The sequence below is a fragment of the Micromys minutus genome, assembly GCF_963924665.1.
Source record: "Micromys minutus genome assembly, chromosome: 9".
In the NCBI taxonomy this organism is placed as follows: Eukaryota; Metazoa; Chordata; class Mammalia; order Rodentia; family Muridae; genus Micromys; species Micromys minutus.
In genome coordinates, this window is record NC_137978.1 from 5,182,714 (window position 1) to 5,194,964 (window position 12,251).

General features: G+C 44.6%; 1 protein-coding gene across 1 annotated transcript in view; it reads right to left on the reverse strand.

The window, feature by feature from the left end:
• Positions 1 to 12,251, reverse strand: part of CACHD1 (cache domain containing 1) — a 207,322-nt gene that overhangs the window by 45,881 nt on the left and 149,190 nt on the right. The window contains exons 5-7 of the mRNA XM_080920834.1: positions 8,390 to 8,516; positions 5,634 to 5,778; positions 4,729 to 4,945 (exon numbers count right to left, since the gene is read on the reverse strand). Of these exons, the coding sequence (XP_080776960.1) occupies positions 4,729 to 4,945; positions 5,634 to 5,778; positions 8,390 to 8,516 (489 nt within the window). The remainder of the gene's footprint in view (positions 1 to 4,728; positions 4,946 to 5,633; positions 5,779 to 8,389; positions 8,517 to 12,251) is intronic.

Sequence of the window (12,251 nt, forward strand, 5' to 3'; positions counted from 1 at the left end):
TTCAGGAGTCCCAGTGAGATGGCTCAATCGGTAAAGTGGATTTCAAAGGTAACACTTAAAAGCTCCATGTGCTAGCATAGAACTAAGGCCCAGTGCTGGCAAGTGCAGGTGCATCTCGGGAACTTTGCTGGTTCTCCAGCCTGGTCAAGAGGACAAGCTCTAAGCCGCAGGAGACTATCACAAAACATAAAGAAAAGAAGTGACTGAGGAAGATATCCTGACATGAAGCTTGAGCACGTACTCATAGAGATCACAGACACAGGGGGGTGGGGGGAGTGTGGTGGGAGTGGGGGTAGGGTGAGGGAGGAGAGAGGGGATGATGAAAGCCTACCACCAACAGAACCAGGAGGAATGGAGAAGAGCTGGCTTTCTGCATTTGTTTTGTCCTATACAAAAAGGTCTTTGAGTCAATAGATAGATTTTGGACATCCTGTAGGGAATCTTATCACTTTCTATATACACTTATTTCTATAGGTCCTGGTGCTATCATTTCACTGGGGCTACTTTAGAGTAATCATGGTAGGCAGCCTCCTAGCTACTTTATACACCAAAGGTGATGAAATGTCAAGGCCACTGTTAAGGCTGTTTGTTACAAAGTGATACTTAACAAATACAATTACCATTAAAATTATCCTAGGGGTGATACCCTCTCAGTTTGTAAACTTCCACTTTAGTTTGCAATGTGGTCATTACTATGCAGGGATTAATAACATATATAGTGTCAGTGCTATAGACAACCAGCATAAATTAATAAAATTTGACCAATAATGAATGTACCTACCAATAGCAAAGCCAATCAGGATGCTTGGGCATTGCTAACTGCAAGTGTAAATGTCTTTAATCAGTCATTGGAGGTCAGAAAGTAGGGCTGATGAAAAAGTAAAATCCTTAAGTATTAGCCAAAGGTCCACATTAGTACTATATACCAACATTTCTTCCGTTTGTGATTATATTCCTGTGATTACTTTATTAGAGTCTGAAGTATCTTATTTAAGCTCCATATTGGAAATAATTGTCAAACTAGTCACAGAACAAAATGGTTCCACTTTCCTGCTGCAAGGGATACAGCTGTTATCACAGGTTCACACAGCATGACACAAAGCAACTCTTCTTGGCCAAGGTCCTACTGGTGAAAGGTTCTGGGATCTACATAGACTGGCCTCCAAATAGAACCTTTCAATTTTCACTTTGCCTATTGTCACAGGAGCTGGGTTTAGAGCAGGGGCTGGCTGTGACTGGAAAGCTGGCAGGTCTAAGCCCCTTGTGTATGTAATATATTCAGTAGAGAAAACACATTTTCCTTTGTAAGTAGATGTCTGTTGGAGACAGCTTCTTGGTGAGGGATGTGAGCTGGTGTCTGTTTCCCTTCAGCATCCGGGAACATTTTGTTTCTGTTCCACAATGGGACACGTATGCCCAATTACAGAGTCCCCAACAGAGCCAAATTTAAGTTAGTTTTCCATTGGCATTTAGCAGATACATTTTTTCACATGATATATTTTGATTTGGTTTCCCTTCCCCCAACCCCTCCCCACCTACTCAACTCCATGCCCTTTCTTTTCTCTGTAGAAAACAAACAGGGAAACAAAAACACACAAACCAGTATTAAACAAGCAAAAGCACAAGAAACATACACACAAAAACAAAACCCCAAATAATATGCTGGGCATGGGGGTCTGCCCTTATGGTTGACATTCCCAGGAGAGAACTTAGCTTCCTTTGTAAGTAGACTTCACTAGAGACACCTTCTTGGTTAGGGAGCTGGTATCTTGTCGCCCTTCCATCGCATAGACTGGCTTCGGCCTGTACAGGCCCTATGCATGCTGCTACAGTCTCTGTGAGTTCATACATCAGTCCCTTTGCTTCTGGAAGACACTGTGTGCTTGGTGGAATCCATCTTTTCTGGTTCTAACAATCTTTTTGCCTCCTTTTCCCCATGGCTTACTGAGAGGAGGGCACTGATCTGAACCCCAGTGTTGAAGGGTCATTTAGCAGTTATTATTAATTTTGGTCTGACTTGGCTTTTTGTTCAGTGGGTCCTTCTCCTGAGTCACCCGCTTCTGGGAATTTATAACATTGGTAGAGGTGGTTAAATTTAGAGATTTGGGGCAAAGCATCTAATTTGACAGAAAACATGCTGTGAAGACTCCACTCAGGGACTGACTCTTTAAGAGATGGGAGGAAAGCACTCCACTTTGGATAAAAGTTTTAGCTTCTAATGGTACAAGATAAATTAGTGTAAAGCTACACAAACTGGTAAAGTTTGGCTCTAGTTTCTCGGGACTTGATACAGGCAGATGCTTCCCTTCCATTGACATGTAGTTATTGGAGTAATCATATAGGGGTCTTACTGCTGGAGACAAGAGGAGCTGGAGGTGTCACAGGGGTGGGTCAGGATAACGACAGCTAATGTCACTGGAACAATCCTGGGTCTTTTTGTCATACCCAAATTCCAAATAAGACACTTATGGACATCCCAATCTATCTTCCCATGTTTATAAGGTCAGAAAATGTTCAGGGTTGAAATCTAAGCTCCAAATACTTAACAACTAGGCTATATTGTTCTGGATACCACAAAGCCTGTCACTATGAGGTGGACAGTGGACATTCCTGGAACCTTTTTTTACACTAACCAAGTTAGGCTCTTCTCTCAACTGCCAATGGAGACCATAAAGTGGGGGACTGCAAGCTAAAACTTTTTGAAATATCTTATTCAACCTAAAAGAAAAAAGTTCCTAGCATTTTGGAATCTGTGTTTTTAGAACCTGCCCAGGTTTTTGATAACAAGTCTTCCTGTCATGGTTTTGTTTACCAATATAAGAAACCAAATATAAAGCAAATGAACAAAATCGAGGAGAAATGCCTCTTATGAGACCAGACTTTCTGCTGAGCACTGCAGGAAGGCTTGTGAGATGAGGATTGAAACAAGTTTTAAAATAGAAAGGACACTAACAATTAAAATCCAGACGTCACAGAAGAAATACAGATCTCTGCCTTCTCTTGAATCAGAGGACAAGGCCATGCTAGTGCGGCCTGACCTGGTGAAGCGCGGCTCCACCCTCCACACCTGCAAGGGTTGCTCAGTATGTCTCTAGCATCTCTCTAGTTGCAGACGTCTGGGTTTACCACTGCTAGCCTAATATTTCTCTTCTTTATGTGAACAGGATAGCAATAAAAACCGGACAGGAACTCTTAATGATGGGCTGACAACTCAGATGGGGGAGAGAGAATACTTCTGATAAGGGGCTATGACAAACTAGCTGTCATAGTTGGCTTCCTATTGTTGTGGGACATGTGATCAACTTGGGAAGTAAATGGTTTATTTACCCTTACAGTAAGAACTCAGGACAGAAACTTGAAGGCAGGAACTAAAACCATGGAGGAATATGGCTTGATAACTGACATGTTCTATCTGTTTAAAAAAAAAAATCCAGGACCACTTGCCCAAGGGTGGGAACTCACAGAGGGCTGGGCCCTCCTATATCAATTATTAATCAAGAGAATGCCCAATGACATAAATAGATCAATTTGATGGTGTTAACGCCCCAATGTTCCCTCTTCCTGGATAAGTCTAGTTTATGCCAAGGTGACAAAACTAACTGGTAAGCTAACCAACGTCACTGGAACACTCATACGGTTAGCACAGCCACTGGCCTCACTGAACGGTGGACAGAGGAAAATGAAGACCACACATTGGCTCACATGTAGATAGATGGAACTCACTCGAGTGGGTAGGCAAGAGTCTGAGAGGATGCAGCCAACATCTCCACAGTCATTCATTTCCCTGCCTGCTTGGGCCTAAGCTATAACACGCTTCTATAACGATGGAATGTGGCAAAGATAAACCAATGTGGCATTTATCATGGCAAGCTATTCTTGTTGAAGCGGCTCAGTCAGCCAGAGCACCAGGCACAGTGCTTAACAACTATCACCACAGACTGACTTTAAGTCTCTAGATACAGATACACAGGATGGCTTGAAAATATATTCTTTAAATTTATTTTAATAGGATATATTAAACAGACAGTACTACAGAGACAGAGGCAAAAGGATGGAGAGCTAAGGCCAGGCTGAGCCACATAGTGAGAGCCTATGTCAAAAAAAAAGGAAGAAAAAAAGAAAGAAAGCAAGACTCAAACATCCAAACAGGATGAAATAATTTTTTTTAAATAAAGAAAAATGGCTACACATTTTCAAGGATAAAAGGGAAAATAAAAGAATCCTTTGAGAAGGTTCAAAGCAGAGTCCTATTTCAACCGCCCTTTCCTTTAGCATGCATCTCATCCCAGATTTCTTCCTAATGCAGGAAAATTAAATCAGAGCGCCTTTGTACATGGCAAGGGTATGCTTATTTAAATGACAGCTGGTTAGAAGAGGGAGGGATCAAGGAAGACTCCGCACCCCCCCTGGGGGGGGTACATGGCACTGGCACAGGGCTGCCCTAAGCCCACAGGAGGCAAAGCCACAATTAACATTACAGAGGATGTGGCTATTCCCTTGGGAAATAAGGGAGGATGTATTCTTAATAAAGGGGCAGGAACAGGAGGCTGGGGAGACTGGAAGTCCCACAGACTGACCATGGTGGGGCGGGGGGAGATATGAGAACGCCTCATTAGAGGGCTGTAAAGATAGCAGAGGATAATTTTATCTGAAATCAATTGTAAAATTTCCCCTGAAGTTCCAAACCTAGCTTGTAACACCCTGGCCATCTCTCACGAGTGCACGTACTTGCTTGGAACCGAGTGTTATTGCTGGTGCTTCGAATCAACTGGAACGCTCTGTGAAACCCTACTGCATGCTGGGTGGGGCTGTCAGAGGGTTTGACGCTGCTAACGAATGTGGACATTTTCCTTTTTGTCTCACTGGTGGCCGGAGACAGGTACGTCTTATAGCACTGGTCCAACGAACAGGTCCTGACGGTGTCTGCCACAGTCAGCACAGAAATCTGGAGGACACAAAAACACCCAGTGACTTTTCTCTATTTAAAGGGGTTTTTGTTTGTTTGTTTGTTTAAACAAAAAACCCAAATGTTTTTGGTTTGTTTCCTTTTGTTTTTGAGGGTGAATTTTTCTCCTGTTATGCGAGTTGACCTTTAGGCTCCAATAGTCAGTCCTCCTGCCTCAGGCATGGCCCAGGCTTGAATGCTTAGGTAATAGGAGAGCTCAGGGGAAAGGCCTGTAGAACAGGTTCTGAGCTTAAAGAGAAATGTCTGCAGTCATCAACCTGTCAAATTGGAAAAGAAATTGTACAGGAGGAGAACACGAGACTTTGGCCTTAGAGCCAAACCAGTAGCAGTGCAGTGTCTGCATATAACACACATCAAAACAGCAAAAACTCCATCCTCAACTTATGCAGAAAAACAACCTCGGCAAAAGGTTTATAAACTGAAGACCCAGTAAGGGTGTGGTACGGTCTCGGTGCTGTCAGAAATGAGGTTAGTAAGAGAAAGCCTTTGCTGTTGGGAAATTGAACCCCTCAGAGTGATAGCTGTATGCCACCACTGGCACTATCTGCCCCATTGTTAACTGAGATGTCACTATGAGGCACATGATTGGACAAAATGAAACACAAGTAAGTGCTTAAGATATTCTAGACAGCTCTCATGTCCCAAGAGTAACTGGGATAATAGTCACCTTGTCATGTTCGTCAATGGCGCTGAGGATGACCTGGGCAGCGTCCTTGGCGATCTGGAGCTGGGTGTCCGTGACTGAGGCCCCGTGGTCCAGAATCACGACTATGTGCTTGGACTGCGGCCGCACAGTAGAGACATAGATGGGCCTAGAGAAAGAAAAGAGGTCTCTAGCTGTGAACACTACAGATGTGTGGGCGCACTGGTGTGTGTGTGTGTGTGCGCGTGTGTGTGTTCTTCTGGGGAACTGTATAGGTTGGAGTGAGCTCAGACTGAAAAGGGGTGCACTAAAAGACATGAGTGTGAACTTCTGACTTTAAGATGATAGCACACCTGGCTTCTTCCTCATGCTCTGAAGCTGCTTCTGCGTGGCCAGGCTTCCCATCTATTCCCCTGCTTTGGGGAGTAAACTGCTGCCCCTCAGGCTATACAGACTTGGTCAAAAGTGAGAACAAAGCCCATTTTGCCAGTGTTGGCTTCTACATTACGTACATAACAGATGGGATTTTGCTAACAGTGAGAAAGCCTACGACCTGGACTTGTGCTAGCTGGCTGGCCTCTCTCTGCCCATACATACAGCCCTGGTAGACATTCCTTTTCCCACCTATGTCTCAGCAACTCACACAGGCTATCCACCAGAAGGCCCGAGCTGAGCATCTGAAACTATGTCATCAAAATTTGTCTAATCCTGCAGCAGGGACTGTGGCCAGGTGGCTTGCCAGTGTGAAGAAAGGGGTACCACAGAAGCCACAGAGCAGAAATGCCTCTGATCAAAGCAGCTGCCCCCTCTGCGTGGGGCAGGAGGGCTTTAATGAGCTCTCTATTCATTTTAAACCTGGAATGAATTAGGGGTGGTTTAAGAAAGCAAATCAGCCTCAAGGGAATCCCTTCCTTTATTGGTACCTCCAAATAACAAGAATTTTCTGTGAAATGTAAGAAGCTTCCAGTGAGTCATAAGAGCCTGGGCAAAAATTAAGAATTATAGGCAAAGTACCAAAACCACCCCTTAAAAATCTGGCCAAATTTATACTAGCTGCTGGCAAGTCAAAAGTCTTGTATTAAGACTATCAGTCAGTACCACTGAGCCAGAGAATGACATAAAAAGAATCCAGGAGAGGTGGCCTCAGGATGAACCAGGAACAGAACAGCAGGAACACCTGCCCAGCCCTACACTGCCATAGGTCGAAAGTTCCTCATTTTGTGTGTGTTCTAACTAGGGAAGAGGATTTTTCTTAAAATGGTATATTGCCGTTGTCTTAACTGAATCCACCCAATGAAAAGCCAAGCCACTTTAGCCAAAACACTTTAGTGGGGGCTCAACAATAGCACTGTCTGTTACACAGCTGGGGGCAGGCCCGGAGCTCAGCTGATCTCATGGCTCCTTTCTCTTGGTGCAGTGCTCTGAAACCAATGGACTCTTCCAACGGTTGGATAGAGTTTGCAAAGGCAACCAGTTGGGACAAGTCAAGAGGCGGAACTGGCAGTCTATGGAGGGAAACAGGTCACTCAGCCAAAGATGCAACTTCACTTTGGGCAGACTCTAGCTGAGACTTGCAGGCTTATGATAAGCCCCTACCCGCCCTCCCACACATCGAGGCAACTTGCCATCTAATCTGTTTCCCTAGAGCTTTAGCTCTCCAACCAAACCAGTGGTTCTCAACCTCTGGGTTGCCACCCCTTTGGGTGTTAGATGATGCTTTCACAGGGGTCACCTAAGACCATTGGAAAACACAGGTATTTACATTACCGTTCATTGCAAAAGCAAAATTACAGTTATGGAATAGCAATGAAAATAATTTTATGGTTGGGGGTCACCAGAATGTGAGGAACTGTGTTAAAGGCTCCCAGGATCAGGAAGGTTGTGAATAGCTGAACTAGACAGCAAAGCCATGATTCCTGGTCAAGGATGCCTGGGGTGAGGACGGTGAAACCGGACAAATTACAGTTTTCTCTCCTCCCTTCCTTTGAAAAGCACACAAAGATTCCCCACCGTTAAGGAAGGAAGGATGGAGGGATACTCCGGTGATTGCACAGAGAAAGGGCATCTCCCACCAACTCAAGGCACTGAACACCCGGCACCGCCAAAGGAAACCTGTTGGGGCTCAAAGGAGTACATCTTTGCCTAGGGGCTTCTGTGAATTGACGAGCCATGTTTTACAAATGATCTCATCTCTCCTTTCCCTCTGGCGACACAGTCCAAGCAAGTACGTTCTGTGCGGAAGCAGGGTGATAGTGATCTTTAACCCAAAGCTTGTGAACAACCTTAGAGCTGGCAGTAGTTGAATCAGGCAGAACACTTCAAAAGTGTAAAGCCCATTATCTGAGAAAGGAAAGTCAGCCAAACTCTACTGCAGAGGATTACATTGTTGTGTTCTAGGGCCACACTGTGGAGAAGGTTCCGGCATGTCTACTTCAACAAAGATGTTCACAGCACAGAATATTAAGTGCACCAAGCAGTTGCATCCCCTGCCCATAGCATTGCCTGGCATGATCAATAACTGTTGGAAAACTCAGGGCTTTACAATCACGCTTGCCTTAGCGTAGGCATCATCCTCATGATCAAATGTAGACATTATTTCTGAGCAAGGAACGGTTTCAGAACCTAAGGTCTGATTTAGTGCAGAGCTGCTGTGTGTGGCTCTCGTTGCTGGGGTTGGAATCTGGGGTCTTGCTCAGCTTGAGCAAATCCTCTACCCAGAGTGCCAGCCCACCCTCCTTGTAGATCACTGTCAGCCACAAACGACCTGGAAGTCAGCATACCGACTGCGGTGCTCATAGCTGCCCTTACACCGGAACTTGTGTGCTGGGAAGACAGTGAAAATTCCTTCTTCTGAGCTGAAATACTGCCACTTGATTCCAGGGTTAGATTTCAGGTTGTCTGCAAGAACTGAGAGAGGAAGAAAATGAAATATAACCACAGAGCTCACAGGGGTGTGCGTGCATGGTTCTTCAGACATCTGTTTTGCATAAACTGTTTGTAGGATGAAAAAAAAAAATCCCACCAGATAGAAGGTTGTAAATTTCCTACAAAACATTTTCTTTCTGCCCCTTCAAAGACATCTTGTGACTAGGAAGCATTTGTGACATTTCCCTCGTTGGGAGCTGTTACTCATCGCATAGTAGGGTGACATCCCATGTCCTGGACTATTTTTTTCCAGTGCAGATGATTCATCTGCACTAATCTGTCTTCTTGTGCGGCTGGTCCCTGTTGGGGTAGTATACACTCGCTGGCATGCGGTCCATTCTTGAGCCATGGAAACTGCTAATAGACCTTGTCTCTAGGGACTAGATCTGTGACTTTGGCCCTGCCTTCACTAGTCTTACTACAGAGCAATGGACACAGCACAGATGGCATTTAAAGGGCCAGAACCACATTATTTAGAAACTCTGGTACTCAGAGAATGGTAGAAGGATTCCCATGTCCCCAGAGCTGACACAGAAGCTCACTTTTACTTCATGGTATCTCATTCATAAACCAATTCTATCATGTCGGTACTATTCTTGCCTTGGAGTTTAGAAATATTTAGAAATAAGCCATTGGCCAAAGAAGCCCAGTTGGGACCACGACCCGGGTGTCTTGGAGTGCCTGTGTGCAGATCATGCTGTACTGTTCCCTGCTATGAATCATACTTAGCATCTGTCCAACTCCAGTGATGCTCACCTGTATGTACCCTGTCTCACAACTTCTTACATTTTAAAATTTTGTTCTTTTAAAAAATCAATCTCTGTGTGTGTGCGCATGTGCACGTGAGTGTGTATGCATGTGTGTGATGTGTTGTGCACTCATGCCAGGGCTCCTGTGTGTAAGTCAGTGCGTTCTTGGGTATTAGTCCCTGCCTTCTCTTATTTTGAAACAAGATCATTTGTTGTTGTTTGCCGCTGTGTATACCAGGCTGGCTGGCATGAGAGCTCCCAGGGATTCCCCAGTCTTCACCTCTCTTCTCACCAAGATCACAGAAGTGTGCAACTGTGCCTTGGATTCTGTCAACTCTGGGGATTCAGAGTTCAGTCCTCACGCTTTTACAGCAGGTGAAATTTTTACTGACCTATCTCCCCAGCCCTTGGATGATGATGATTAGAAAAACCTTGCTATGTAATCCAGGTGGTCCTCAAATTCACCATGCAGTTCATGTTGTTGTTAAACTTGTAACCTTCCTGCCTCAGCTCCTGAATACTAGGGTGATTCAAATATGCATCACCAAATAGCTTCCAAAAGTTATTTTTCTCTCCTCATAGTCAGAATGCCATTCCTTCTTTGACCCACTGTGCCTTTGCTCTCTTCTGTTACAACACAATTCTTTCCTCCCCATCTGCCTCTGCACTGCAACATCCATTGCAGACCCCATCTTCACTGTAGTTACCAATATGCCAGCAGAGTGAGGGACAGAAGCAGAGCACAAAGCAGTGTGCAGTGGAGGCAGGAGTGTGGGAAAAGACAGAGCGGGCAGGAATGTCTGAGGTGTGCTCTGGAAAGCAGACACAGGTCTGAGTACACAAATAGCCCAGATAAGCATCTGTTCCTCTAGTTGAGATGTGACTCTTGACAATAATGGTAGACTTGACCTCTACAGTAGCTCTCAGGTATTGCATTTAACATGTGCAGGATCAAGTACAATATGTAGTCGAATTTCCATGTTGCAGACAAGGAAAGGAGAGCTTAAGGATGGTCCACATACTATTTTAGTTAGGGTCTCATTGCTGTGGACAGACGCCATGACCGAGACAACTCTTATAAGGACAGCATTTAATTGGGGCTGGCTTATAGGTTTGGAGGTTCAGTCCATTGTCATCATGGCAGGAAGCATGGCAGCATCCAGGCAGGCATGGTGCAGGAGGAGCTGAGAGTTCTACATCTTGATTTGAAGGCCAACAGAAGACTACTGTCTTCCAGGCAGCTAGGAAGAGTGTCTCGAAGCCCATTTCCACAGTGACACACTTCCTCCAACAAGGCCACACCTCCTAATTGTGCCACTCCCTGGGCCAAACGTATTCAAACCACCACACGCAGTGCTCTCGTAAGCCCAGCAAATTTTGTATTTCCTTATTGCACTTGCACCTGACTGTGTGAGCACAGCTCGCATGTTTCCCCCCAGGTTCAATCTTAAGTGCACACAGCAGTAGTGTGATCTTGTCCCTCCAGAGCCTGGACACACAGTGAGCACTTCTTGACTATATTCAAGTCTACGTCTGGCAGATGGGAAGATGTCTTAAACACAGCTCTTTTGACTCTCACATTTTTTTTTTTTTTTTTTTTTTTTGGACCAGGAATTCTGTATCAAATACAAAAAGATGAGGTAATTCCAATACTGTGCATGTATGCCTTACTTAACATGGATGGTTATTAATGTTCTGAAGTAGAGATGTGAGGACTGGCAGGACATGGTGACAACGGTACCTAGGCAATCTAAAGATATAAAAGACAGCCACAAGAAGGCTGCCCTTCCTCCAGAGTTTCATGAGGAGGGCAAGTTGCTGCCATGTCTCTTTAGCATTCAGTCCTGTGGCTGACCTAACAGGATGCTTCGACATGCTGGTTGGACCGAATTCCTATCTGACACAGGAAGTTCTTGCTTCAGCTGCCTCCAGGCCACTGTTCCATTCATAATCCTGATGCTCACTAGACTTTGATCAACTCTCCATTTATTTTTGGTTTGTCATGAGAACAGAACTGCTTGGCACGATAGAAGGCTCAAAAGAACCAATCCAGGCCTAGGACAAACTGGTTGAGGAAAATCTGAATATACACTGTGCCTTTTACTAATTCATTAGCGCAATATCTCATGAGCAGCTTAGATGACGTTTAGCTGTTCCACCAAAACCAGGAAAGGTCCACCAGACGAGAAGGGGTTGGGAACAAGTACCTCCTACCTACCACGAGATATCATGCATACACCACAGTGGATTTCTGCATTTGGGGCTTGCTTAAAATGGTATCCCAAGATGCAGCCTGTGTGGAAGGATGGGGACATGAGAAGACAGTATCACCTTGCAAAGAAAGTATCACCTCGATTTAACAAGACAGGAAGCCCAGAGGCCAAGGTCAGGTCTCCAAATCATCATAGGATAGAGTATATATAAGCACATACTATCTGTGCATAGGGAGGAGGATATAACCACATACCATCTGTGCATAGGGTGGAGTATGGAAGTGCATACCATCTGTGCATAGGGTGGAGTATGTAAGTGCATATCATCTGTGCATAGGATGGAGTATGTAAGTGCATATCATTTGTGCATAGGATGGAGTATGTAAGTGCATATCATCTGTGCATAGGTTAGCATGTATAAGTACATCCTTGCCGTGAACCCAGAGTAACTGTAGTTGGCTCTTGTCTCTTCTTGAGTGAGGTTTACCATGTTTAAAGTTTATCTACTTTGCATACATTCTTCTGCCACTGGCAACCTGTACTCTGAGGACTCAGCAAAGGCAAACAGTTGGGTAGCAACCAAAAGTTAACAGAACACAATTAAAACACAATCAGTGTTATAATGTCAGTTTTGTCTTTATTGCTGGCATGTAGAGACACAGTCTGGCATCAGAGCTGTTTCCACCTGTCACTGGAAACACTCAAACCACAAAGGAAAGACCACAACTTTGGTCAATATAAACTTCTCATTTACT